A 13,068-nucleotide genomic window follows, 5' to 3' on the forward strand; every position below is an offset into this window, starting at 1 on the left:
TAAATAATTTTAGAGTTATGAATTAGATAATATTAATGAATATTATTATATATAATATTCTAAAAATAATTAATGGTTTAATATTATTCATATAAATATTAAATAATAGGTGGATAAACAAATAATAGTATTATAAAACTATATAATGTAATAATATTCTAACAAAATAAAAATTTATTCTAGTGACTATAGATTATGGTAACAATAGTTTTATAAATTAACATTTGAAAAAGAAAAATTATTAAAATTATAAAAACAAAAAAAATATAAATTAAATAATTAAGTAAATAAATTAAATAATTTACTTATTTATCAATTAACATACTTAGGGTTTAATTAATTAAAAATAAAATTAACATTTGAAAAAATAAAAAGAAATATTAAATTATTAAAAAATTATAAATTAATTAAATTAATTAATTATTATATTAATTAAATAATTTACTTCTTAGATACTTAGGTCAAATAAAATTAAATTAATTAAACAATAAAACTAATTTATAAATCAATAGAATAAATAGGAATAAAATATCTCATCGCGTTAGTATAATTTTACATCTTTATTAATTAGATACTTGGGGTTTATAGCTCAATTGATTGATTAATTGATTAATTAGATGACAAATCGATCACAACACCCTTTAGCAAGAAGTTGAACTCTGATATTGTATCGACAGTTGATTGGTTGATAGTACTGACGACGATAGAGATACTATTGATGATTGGGAGGTTATATGATTTCTTGAAAGAGAATGAAGCAGAATATAATACAAAGAAAGAAGATGTAAAGGCTTGTGCAATCAACTATGAAGAAAGTTGATGAACTATTTATACGAAAATTATTCTTTCTAAAGGAGAGGAAGGATGGGGTTGGGATTAGGGTTCCTTCACAGCCTTCGTTCGCAGAGTACAGGGTTTACAGTCTGCATCCACCGACTGCCCCCGTAGTTGTTACCCTCGCTGCCACTTCCCGTTTACCTTTACCTCAGCTGTTACCGGTTAGGCAATTTACTTGGGTGGTTTGGACCTTCCCACCGACTTCCCGTTTCCCTGTTTTTGCATCGAACCTGCAGGTAGCTGTCAACCGGCGGTTTCGACAGTTATGGAAGACCTCCTAGACTATTCTGCGGACCCTTTGGAGGGAGTGCCCATTTGGACGAAACCCAGGACCACACCGGAGGGTTTTTACACCTTCGACAATGAGCTCTCTGAAGAAATAGATGCCCTACCCTCCATTACTAGCTCTCGCATTACGTCTATCTCGTTGCCTGAAGATGCCCCAGCAAACCCTGACTACATCACTCAGCCGCTCTCACCGAATTCCCTGGCATTTGCTGAGCCTCTGAATATCCAAGGTGAACAAACCCTAGGGGTGGTTTCTGGTTCGAATCCCTCTTCATCTGGAATCTGCAAACCCTCGACCGACCACCATTTGGCATCTACTTCTCAGGCATCCATCTCATCTGCCCTTTTCTCCTCAGTGGCTCCTCTGCAAGGTAATTTCACGGGCATTGGCTCCATTCCGACAGTTGCAGCTAGGGTATCAACTTCCCCGGCGGTTGCACATACATTCGAGGTACCTAAAGTCTCGGCCACCAGGTTCAGGGGGGGTCTAAGAGAAAACGGTGCCTAAAGCTCCGAAATTGCGAGGTATTCCTCAAACTCACAGAGGACACACAGTTATTGGAGTCAATGGAATCTGCGGAGAAAGTTCTTGTTGGCCGGGTTCACGGCAGACACTTTAGTGTGGAGCGGCTTCAGAAATGGATGGTGGAGGTTTGGGGCCATCATCTAAGGACCCCCCTAGGGTTCAAACCTTTGTTAAAGGTTGGTTTGCGATGCGGTTCAGTTGTTTGGCTCACACCAACTGGGTACTATCGACTGTTTGGCACATCGACCAAGCCCCTGTTCTTCTTAGGAGGTGGACATCGATGTTCGACCCTGAGCTTGAAAGGGTGGATGTGGGACCTATTTGGGTACGTCTCCCGGGGCTTCCATTTCACTTCTGGATGGAGGATATCTTCAAGCGAATTGGGAATGCAATTGGTAACTATCTCACTTTTGATGCCTCCTTTCAGACTTCGGGGCGTATGGCCTATGCCAGGATTTTGGTTCACATGGATCTCACTGACGGACTTCTAGAACATATAAATATTCAATGGAGGAATACAACAAGGCGACAGATTTTGGACTATGAGGGCGTCCCATTCAGGTGCAGGAGATGCCACAAAGTGGGGCACCTTTTCAAAGATTGCCCCCTTAATGGAGGGTCATTCAGAAAAACTTCGAGACAAGAGCCACTGACTTGAGAGGTACCTATACAGGAGGAACAACCTCGGAATCCTGAGGAACAACCTTGACATGCAGCATCCCCTGAAAGGAGGACTGAAGCACAGTCAGTTCCAATGGATTTGGCTTCAGCTCCGGCAAAGTCTACCCTAAAGAAGTGTGGCAGGCCTCCCCTCTGTCCTCCTCCCCTGCCACCTAATCGTGCCATGTCGGCCTCCAGAGACTCCTGTTATCATCCCAAGAAACTCTCCTAGGTTGTAGCTCAGAGATGCTCGGGAACATTATAAACTCAACTTAATGTTGGAAATGGATGAATGGAAGGAATGATGCATGTTCAAGCCAGATAACCACTCCTACTTTGCTTGACTCCAGACATGCATGAACACCCCCAGACTACAAGGCTTTAGACCACCAATTACTCACATTTTAAGGATTGGGTGAATATGGAGAATATTGACCACACCAGCAGATGCACAGGACCCTGTGATGGCTGGCTGCAACCAGTAAAAAGGTATGCAAATCTAATTCCCTAGTGCACAGACAGGATGACAGCTCTCTGTCACTAAGTGAAAAGAAACCTGATTGACAGATTCACTGATACTTGCAAGATTCAAACACAGAGGTAGGATGACAACTCCTCTAATGCTATACATCAAGAGTTCAGGAAAAAATGCATATCCAGCACAGCCTAGAACAGAAAAGAGATGGAAAGTGAGCAATTAACAGTAAAAGAAGCTTGTATTAGCTGAAAATGAAGACGAGACGCTGCAAGTATCAAAGCAAGACAGTCTCCAGAAGTTGAACCTTACATCAAACAACAACCATCAACCCTGATTACATCTGTTTTTGGGTATATATAGAGTTTGATTACAAAAATGTTCTGTTATTCTAGGCGTGGAGGGGTCATAATGGACCTCCAACCACTTTAACTGCCTGGCAGAACTTCTGAGTGCAATTGCTTGTTGTAGCAGATGGATTTAATCTCCTCGAGTGCTCTGTTGTCCTCTGAAGTGGCTGGAGTGTCGTATAAGCCAAAATGCCATGCTTGTTAAATGTAAATTTCTACTCGAGCCTTGTCCTTCTTCTTCTCGGGTACACGGTCTGTTGAAAGCGGTGGTTGAGGATCTAATGCACCGCGTACTAGATACTGGCCACCTTCGTCCTTCAGATGCATGGGACAGTTCAAGGACGAGAGGACTGCATGGTGGATGCATGGGCAGGACGAGAATAGATATCATTCGTTGGATCGAATGAATGGACAGCGGAGATCTCTCAGTGAGAGGTATGGGGTGGAAGCAGGGGCGGACAATCATGAGTCGTTAGATCTCGGGTGGGCAGATCCAATGGTCATCGAGCGGAAGACATGCATGGGAGATAACGAGCAGGGACGGAGGACGAGCGGCAAGCGGTATTAATCGCACCGCCATTGGGGCTTGGGCGGTAATCGTACAAGGGTATGTGATTCCATTAGAACTGTGACGTGTGGCGGCGGGGACAAACGAAAACCACTTTTGATCGCGGGTTATCGTGCAGTCAGTTTGCGAGCGCAGGAAGAGCAGACATTGTCCGATCGCGGCGGAGATGATCAGACAGCGGGCGTTTAATCGCACAGGTTTTCGTTGAATGAGGCGAAGGACCGTTAGATCAAGGTGTGACGATCGATGGCCACGATGACGAGTGACAATAGGTTACGGAGGCGCGAGGGCACATGATCATGGTTGTATGGGGCTCTAGGTCTTAGCGCGCGGGCTCAAGAGCAAAGGTTTTTACATGATTGTTAAACTGGAAAGCATATGTAAAGGAGATAAGAGTGGAATGGACGAGGAAATGGAGAAAGGTGAGGATAACTGGTGCAGGCCTTCTTCGAGTAGAAGCAAGGACCGTGCTTATTTCTGCTCCTTGAACATGAGCAACCTGCAGCAGAGCTAACGGCTCCTTCTGGGGATGAGATCCTCCCTGTGAGGTCTCAAGAACTTGCAAATCAATGCCTTTCCTGTGAAAACAAATTATCAAAATTTCCTAGTGTTCCATTAGGCATGGAGTCTGATAAATCAACATATTTACAACTTTAAGGCCAAAAGACCTTAAATCACATAAATTTTCAGAAAATGCCCATTAACTAGGCCATCAAAAACTGTTTCTCCTTTCATGCTTTTCAGCATGAAGGTATTGTTCCCTTGGATCTAAGAAATAATAAAAGCCCTGTCCAGAAGGCATCAAACTTCCCATGGTTGCCTTTCTTTTCTTTCAATGCATCCCACTTCAGAACCAGATCTCCAACCTGAAAATTATCCGTTTTTGTCCTTCTGTCAAAGACTTCCTTGATTCTCTGCTGATGTGCTACTAACTTCTCAACCAGATGTTCTCTGATCTGATGTACCTCTGCTAAATCAGTGATCCTTTTTGCCATGTCTTCTTCCTCATTCTGTTCTTCTTGTAGGAACTTTGCCACAGGGAGAGTTAACTGAATTGGAAACACAGCCTCAGTGCCATATACTAGCCTGAACGGAGAATTCCCTGTGGATTTCTTGATGGTCACTCTGTTAGCCCACAGTGCATATTTGAGCTTAGAATCCCAATTCTTTTTGTTGTCTTCCAACAGCTTTTTAATTATCCTTATCAGGCTTTTGTTGGAAGATTCTGCTAAGCCATTGCCTTGAGGGTAGTATGAGGTGGAATGAACTAGCTTAATGCCCATTGAGTCACACATATCCACCAACTCTTTTGCTCTGAAGGCTGCTGCATTGTCTGTGACTAATTTATGTGGACAACCAAATCTGGTGAAGATATGCTCTGCCAAAAACTTCATGACCACATTATGATTAGCCTTCCTGGTAGGGATTGCTTCAATCCACTTGGTGAAATAATCAGTGGCTACTAAGATCCATCTGTGTTGGCCACTGGAATGTGGATTGATTTCTCCAATGAAATCCAAGCCCTACTGCTGAAAAGGTCCATTAGCATGTATTGGTTTTAGGGGCAGGGACTTCAATTGTTGTTTTCCTTCAAATCTTTGGCACCTATCACATGATTTAACAAATGAGAAGACATCAGAAAACAAGGTGGGCCAATAGTACCCAGCTCTGAGAATTTTGTGGGTTGTAGTTTTCCAATAATGATGTCCCCCACACATGCTGGAATGAAACTGCTGCATAACCTCCATTGATTTTTCTTTGTCCAAACACCTCAAAAGCATTCTAGATGGGTCCCTCCAGTAGAGCAGATTTTCATGAATGCAATATGTTGCTGCCTTGAGCTTAATAGTTCTGGCTCGACTTGAACTAAGGCATGGAGGAATTTCTAGCTTCAGCAAAAATTTAGCTATTGCAGAGTACCAATCACAAGAAGCTAGATTTTCTGCTAATGATAGTTCTTTCCCTGGTTCGGCTACTTCCTCTTCTTTTTGCCCCCTTTCTGCATCCATGCTCATGAAATCTATGTCCAATGATCTGCAATTTTCTTCAGCCATCAATCTGGCAAGGCCCTGACCTCTGACAAGCTTGGTGGGCTTCAATTCTATATTAAATTCAATTAACTTTGCAATCCATTTAGCCCTTCTTCCATCAACATCAAGTTGTGTTAAGACATCTTTTATTGAAGCAAAGGGTACATATGCAATTATCTTAGAATGCAGGATATAAACTCTGAAAGCTTTCAAAGACTTTATAAGAGCATATGCATGTTTTTCAATGATATCATACCTTAGCTTGGCATCCCTCAATATTTTGTTGAAAAAAGCCACTAGATGCTCTGAGCCTTCCTCGTCTGCTTGCAATAAAACTGTTGCAAGGGTGTCTTCAGAGGCAAATGAAAATATGTGGAACTCCTTGTTGTAATCTGGACTGATTAAAGTAGGAGCTTCCATAATAGCTTTCTTAATGGACTCAAAGGATTTTCTTGCTGAATCAGTCCACTTAATCTCTGACCCCTTTTTCAACATGGAGGTAATGTGCTTTACGAGTTCTGCAAAATTTGGGATAAACCTCCTCACAAAATTTATTTTGCCCAGAAAGGACTGGATGTCTTTCTTTGATCTCGGGACAGACAAGGTCTGTATTGCTCTTACTCTTTCTGGGTCAATTTTGACACCTGCAACAGAAACAACATGTCCTAACAGCTTGCCCTCCTCTAAAGCAAACTGTGACTTTTTAGGATTGACTGAAATCCCAAACCTTCTGCACTTCAGGAACACTTTCTTTAAATGTTGCAAATGGTCATGATGGCTGCTGGAGTATACTGTTATATCATCAAGGTAGACAAGGACAAACTTATCCTTCTCTCCCACAAATGCTATATCCATAGCTCTCTAAAAGGTGGCTCCAACATTCATCAGTCCAAAAGGCATCTTGGAATACATAAAAGTGCCCCAAGGAGTGGTGAATGCAGTCTTATCTTGATCATCTGGATGTACAGCAATCTGGTTATACCCTGAAATCCATCTAGGAAAGACATTACTTTGGCTCCTGAGACCTTCTGCAATAGATGCTCCATCTTGGGCAGAGGATAGTTGTCTTTTTTAGAGCATTTGTTTAAGTTTTTGAAATCAACACAGAGCCTGATTTCTCCCCTTTTCTGCCTCACCACAACCAAATTTGCTACCCATTTTGAATATCTGAGAGGAACTATGATTTTGGCAACCAGTAACTTTTTTATTTCTTTTTCAATCAAAGGGAGGAGCAAAGGATTTATTGGTCTCAGCTTTTGTTTGAAAGGGATGGTGTCTTTCTCTAAAGGGATCTTATGCTGGATGATCTTCTTGTCATATGTTTTCAGGTCACTATATTCCCAGGCAAAGACATCAGCAAATTGCTTCATTAAATTGCAGTATTCAGAACTTTGGTCAGCGGACAAATGGGTGGACAGATTTATGTACCTTGGCTGACCTGGACTCCCTATATTGTGCTTACAGACTGCAGATTGGTCTTCTTTTTGGGCAGCCTTATAAGGCACATCATTCTGGTCAAACAACTTCTCTAATGGAATTAGACCCTTAGGTATATGATTGTTGGGCAGTTGGACAATGCTATCTTTGCCAATTTTGTTTCTAAGCTGGGATTGGGGACTTTCTTCCAAGGCTTCATTCTCTTGGTCAATTTGCATTTTGGAAAATTCATCAATAACTTGCAGAAACCTATTCACTTCAGCATCATCCTCAAAAACTTTCCAATGCTGGACATTGTCAGGCAAGGACGGTCTGTATTTTATTTGAACTTCATAAACTAGTCTGGGAGGCATGGGAGGGATGAACATGCTAGCAGACACAGCAAGGGAATCAGCAAGCTGATTTTTGGCTCTAGGGACATATGAGATACAAAAATTATCAAAGGAATCTTTGAGTCTCCATACCTCATCTCTGTATGCTTTCAGCCTTGGGTGCTTTGCTTGGAATGTTTTATTTACTTGCTGAATGATAAGGTCAACATCTCCAAACACCTTTATATTCCTGATTCCTCTGTCTTTAGCTGCATTAAGGCCCAATAGCAAAGCTTCATATTCTGCTATATTGTTGGTGACTTGAAAAGCCAGCTTAAAAGACAGATGTGTGCTTTCTTGTTCTAGAGATATCGGCACCACCCCTGCTCCTGCAGTCTCCCTAGAACATGCTCCATCAAAGAACATCACCCAAACTAGACCTCCTTGCTCTCCCTCGGCCTGATTTACTGGTTTCTTAATTTGCATTGAGGCCTTCTGGGATTCTTCAATTTGGAGAATGCAAGCTCCAAAATCAGTGTCCATGGCATATATGGGATGATTAGAAGGGTTCTTCTCATCACTGATGATGTAGACCAGTTGTGCTTCTCTGTAAAATCTCATGCTTTCCCCTCCAAAGACTGGGACAGTGGCATAAGATAGATCGTTCTTTAATGTCCCACCTAGTCTCTTAATTCTCCCTCTTTAGGTTTCCAAACTCTGTATGGTAGTAGATCAGGTCTTTTCTATCTCCCCATTGCTTCAGGAATTCATCATCTAATGCCTCAATGTCTGTTATGGACCTATGGGGCAATTATCTGAACCACTTTCTAGCCTCTCCATCAAGGCTCTAGACAAAAACTCTCATCCACACGTCATCTTCACTGATATCTAAGTTATCAGCATAACTATAAAAAGACTCAAGGTGTTCTTCAGATGTTACTCCCTCTGTACCAGTGAACTTGGGCATATATTTTTGATATTCTCCTGCAGGCATGGCATTCAAAGGAACAGGCAAGACTAGGGGTCCATACCTAGCAGCTATGATTCTTTCCATCTTCGTGGGAGCTTGCTGACCTGCCATGACTGGGCTAGGTGGAAGGATACTGGCAGATTGAATGGTAGGAAGTAATGAAATAGATGACAGAAATGAAGGAAATTGATGGACTATATGGGAGGCTTTCTTTGGACTGAGATCCAAAGGGGAACTGACTGAACAAGGAGCTGTATGAATCTCTGAAGGTATTTCTTTACTAACAGTGCTAGGCTCTAAATCTTCAAACTGTATATCCTCAGCTATAACCTTCTCCTTCAAAGATACATAAGATTTCTTGGGCTTACCTGATCCTGATGCTCCTTTCTGTGATGTTTTCTTCTACTTAGCAATCTTCTCAAGGTTAGGCACTGGGTTAGCTAGTGATTTCTGAGGATTTCTCCGGGTATGCCTCACAAACTGAGCCAGGACTGTAATGTGGAGTCGCCACCAAGTAGGTTCTCCAGTAGAGTGGCCAAATAGATGATTACAACCAGAAATGTGTCCAGACTTTGTCTATCATCAAAGCATGGAGCTGTGTCGTTCTCCCAGGGAAGCTGAGCTTCAATCTCCTCTCCCCGACAACGGCGCCAATCAATGTTATCACCCCAAGAAACTCTCCTAGGTTGTAGCTCGAAGATGCTCGGGAACATTACAAACTCAACTTAATGTTGGAAATGAATGAATGGAAGGAATGATGCATGTTCAAGCCAGATAACCACTCCTACTTTGCTTGACTCCAAACATGCGTGAACACCCCCAAACTACAAGGCTTTAGACCACCAATTACTCACAGTTTAAGGATTGGGTGAATATGGAGAATACTGACCACACTAGCAGATGCACAGGACCCTGTGATGGCCGGTTGCAACCAGTTAAAAGGTCTACAAATCTAATTCCCTAGTGCATAGACAGGATGACAGCTCTCTGTCACTAAGTGAAAAGAAACCTGATTGACAGATTCACTGATACTTGCAAGATTCAAACACAGAGGTAGGATGCCAGCTCCTCTAATGCTATACATCAAGAGTTTAGGAAAAAATGCATATCCAGCACAACCTAGAATAGAAAAGATATGGAAAGTGAGCAATTAACAACAAAAGAAGCTTGTATTAGCTTAAAATGAAGAAGACGCTACAAGTATCAAAGCAGTTACAGTCTCCAGAAGTTGAACCTTACATCAAACAACAACCATCAACCCTGATTACATCTGTTTTTTGGGTATATATAGAGTTTGATTACAAAAATGTTCTGCTATTCTAGGCGTGGAGGGGTCATAATGGACCACCAACCGCTTTAACTGCCTGGCAGAACTTCTGAGTGCAATTGCTTGCTGTAGCAGATGGATTTGATCTCCTCGGGTGCTCTACTGTCCTCTGAAGTGGTTGGAGTGTCGTATAAGCCAAAATGTCATGCTTGTTAAATGTAAATTTCTACTCCAGCCTTGTCCTTCTTCTTCTCGGGTACACGGTCTGTTGAAAGCGGTGGTTGAGGATCTAATGCGTCGCGTACTAGATACTGGCCACCTTCGTCCTTCGGATGCATGGGACAGTTCAAGGACGAGAGGACTGCATGGCAGATGCATGGGCAGGATGGGAATAGATATCAGCCGTTGGATCGAATGAATGGACAGCGGAGATCTCTCGGCGGGAGGTATCAGGCAGAAGCGGGGGCGGACAATCGTGAGCCGTTGGATCTCGGGTGGGCAGATCCAACGGTCATCGAGCGGAAGACATGCATGGGAGATAATGAGTGGGGACGGAGGATGGGCAGTAAGCGATATTTATCGCACCGTCGTTGGGCCTTGGGTGGTAATCGTACAAGGGTGCGCGATTCCATTAGAACTGTGACGCGTGGCGGCGGGGACAAACGAAAACCACTTTTGATCGCGGGTTATCGTGCGGTCAGTTTGCGGGCACGGGAAGAGTGGACGTCGTCCGATCGTGGCGGAGATGATCGGACGGCGAGGGTTTAATCGCACAGGTTTTCATTGAATGAGGCAGAGAACTGTTAGATCAAGGTGCGACGATCGATGGCCACGATGACGGGTGACGATAGGTTACGGAGGCGCGAGGGCACATGATCATGGTTGTACAGGGCTCTAGGTCTTAGCGCGCGGGCTCAAGAGCAAAGGTTTTTACATGATTGTTAAATCAGAAAGCATATGTAAAGGAGATAAGAGGGGAATGGACGAGGAAATGGAGAAAGGTGAGGACAATCAGTGCATGCCTTCTTCGAGTAGAACCAAGGACCGAGCTTATTTCTGCTCCTCGAACATCAGCAACCTGTAGCAGAGCTAACAACTCCAACACCTCGAGTAAGAGCATCCCTCACTCTTATTCCTCTCTTTGTTGCTCATATATTCATGATATCTTATCATCTAGTATTTCTTTGGCTTTGGGTATGGGTTCGGCTTCTTCCTCTGCTGCCTCTGCCTAGATCAGTTGCGACATTGCTCCCTCTCAACCTATCATTTCACCCACTCCTCCCTCTCTGTCGATTCCCACCCCCTCCTCCACATACATCCTCCATATTTGCCCCTCTAGCACCGGGGTATCTGACCCACTCGAAAGCCAAGAGACAGGCTTTGGACCACGTCGGCCTCGACATCATCCTCACCCCCCCCCCCCCCACACACAAACTCCATCGAGGTCGACCCTCCTCTCTCACTATAGCACAATCACAGGCGGGAGATGAAATCGCATCGGGTAAACAGTCCACAATTCTTGGGGTCCTTAGAGCTAGAGAAACCCCCTCTGAACCCCCGCCATGAAGGTTTTCTCTTTCAATTGTCGAGGGCTTGCTAGGCCTGACAAAAAACTAGCACTCCATCGGTTAGTTCATACTGACTCGCTTGACATCATTTTTTTACAAGAGACTCTTGGCCCTGCTGCTGACATTTCACGGTCCCTTGAGCATATGTTACCTGGGTGGAAATTCACTGGCCTGGATGCACATGGGAGATCTGGGGGTATAGCCTTGGGATATAACACCCGATCTATCAAATTGCTCAACTGTTGGGGAGGGGCCGGACATATTGGTGCCGATATGCATTTTGCGGACCTGGGCATGAAATTTAGAATTTTTAACATATATGGGCCGTGCCAAAACAGACCCGAATTTTGGGAAAATCTCCTGGGTTCGGATTCATTTTCTGTTGATCATTTGATACTTGGAGGAGATTTAAATTTCTCCATTGGCCACTCGGAGTCCTGGGGCCATCGTGCACAGAGAGATTCTCTCTCAGACTACTTCTCTGCCATCCTGGATCATCACCATCTGATAGACATCCCCTCAGCTAAGATTCAAGCCACCTGGAGAAATAATCGGACTGGGGAGAATGGTCTAGCGCGCAGACTGGACCGTTTCTTAGTTAAAGAGAATGTACTTGACTTGGGGTTATGCATTAGACAATGGGTCGGAACAGGGGGGATCTCTGACCACCTCCCTATCTACATGGAAATCGAAGGAGGCAGAGCAAAGCCCAAAGGGCCATATAAATTTTGTTCAGCCTGGCTCAAGGAAGCCTCTTATGTCAGCATGGTTACAGATTACTGGAAAGCAAATCCACCAGGGGCAGGGGGAAACTTCACTAATGGTTTTATACAAAACCTCACAATGTTGAAGAAAATGTCCAAGCAATGGGCACACAATAAGAGGACTCAGGATGATCTCTCTCTGAGACAAATTGAATCCGAGTTGTCTGAATTTGAAAATGTCCAGGGTGGATTGTACAGTACAGCTGAACATAAGGAGAGGATTACATCCCTTTACTCTGCAAGAGGGAAAATCCTTAAAGACCGTGAAGAAGTCTGGAGGCTAAGAAGCAGAGCGATTTGGATGCAGGAAGGGGACGCTAACACAAAATTCTATCATAAGTTCACCAATGGTAGAAAGGCGATAAACACTATTTGGCAGCTACAGAATGAAGAAGGACAAGTTGCAAACACTTTTCCGCAATTAGCCTCTCTAGCTACCTCTCATTTTAAAAGAGCGTACAGTGCCCCTCAGGAAGCAAATCTGGCTGATATCATTAGAGTTGCTCAACTATTCCCACGGTTTGTGGAGCAAGAAGAGGAAAGAGAACTAATAAGAGAAGTTACCCTGGAAGAGTTGGAGGCCACATTGAAATGGTTTAAAAAAGACAAAAGTCCTGGGCCGGATGGCTGGACCATTGAGTTCTACCTGGCTTTTTTTGATATCATTGGTGCAGATCTGCTGCATGTTATTGAGGACTCCAGAATCAGTGGATATATTGCGGCATCCATCACCTCTACTTTCATAGCGCTTATCCCTAAATCTGATAATCCCACCTCCTTTGATGAGTATCGCCCTATCTCTCTCTGCAACTGCATATACAAGATTATTGCTAAAATCATAGCAAATCAGATGCGACCCATTCTTTCAAAACACATCTCCCCAGAACAATTTGCCTTCCTACAAGATAGACAGATTCATGAGGCTGTTGGCACTGCTCAGGAAGTGTTACACACTCTTCATACCAGGAAATGCAAAGGTATGATCCTGAAAGTAGATTTATCTAAAGCTTTTGACAG

At 43.3% G+C, this 13,068-nt stretch overlaps 1 protein-coding gene across 1 annotated transcript; it reads left to right on the forward strand.

The window, feature by feature from the left end:
• The first annotated feature begins 1,763 nt into the window (after positions 1 to 1,763).
• LOC149193042 (uncharacterized) lies at positions 1,764 to 2,309 on the forward strand. The gene has a single exon (XM_089407185.1). It carries the CDS (start codon positions 1,764 to 1,766, stop codon positions 2,307 to 2,309), a length of 546 nt encoding a protein of 181 aa, XP_089263311.1.
• Positions 2,310 to 13,068: the final 10,759 nt, after the last annotated feature.

This window comes from Pinus tabuliformis, chromosome 2_2, assembly GCF_031772625.1.
Source record: "Pinus tabuliformis cultivar Carrire ecotype Pingquan chromosome 2_2, CPIR1, whole genome shotgun sequence".
Classification (NCBI taxonomy): Eukaryota; Viridiplantae; Streptophyta; class Pinopsida; order Pinales; family Pinaceae; genus Pinus; species Pinus tabuliformis.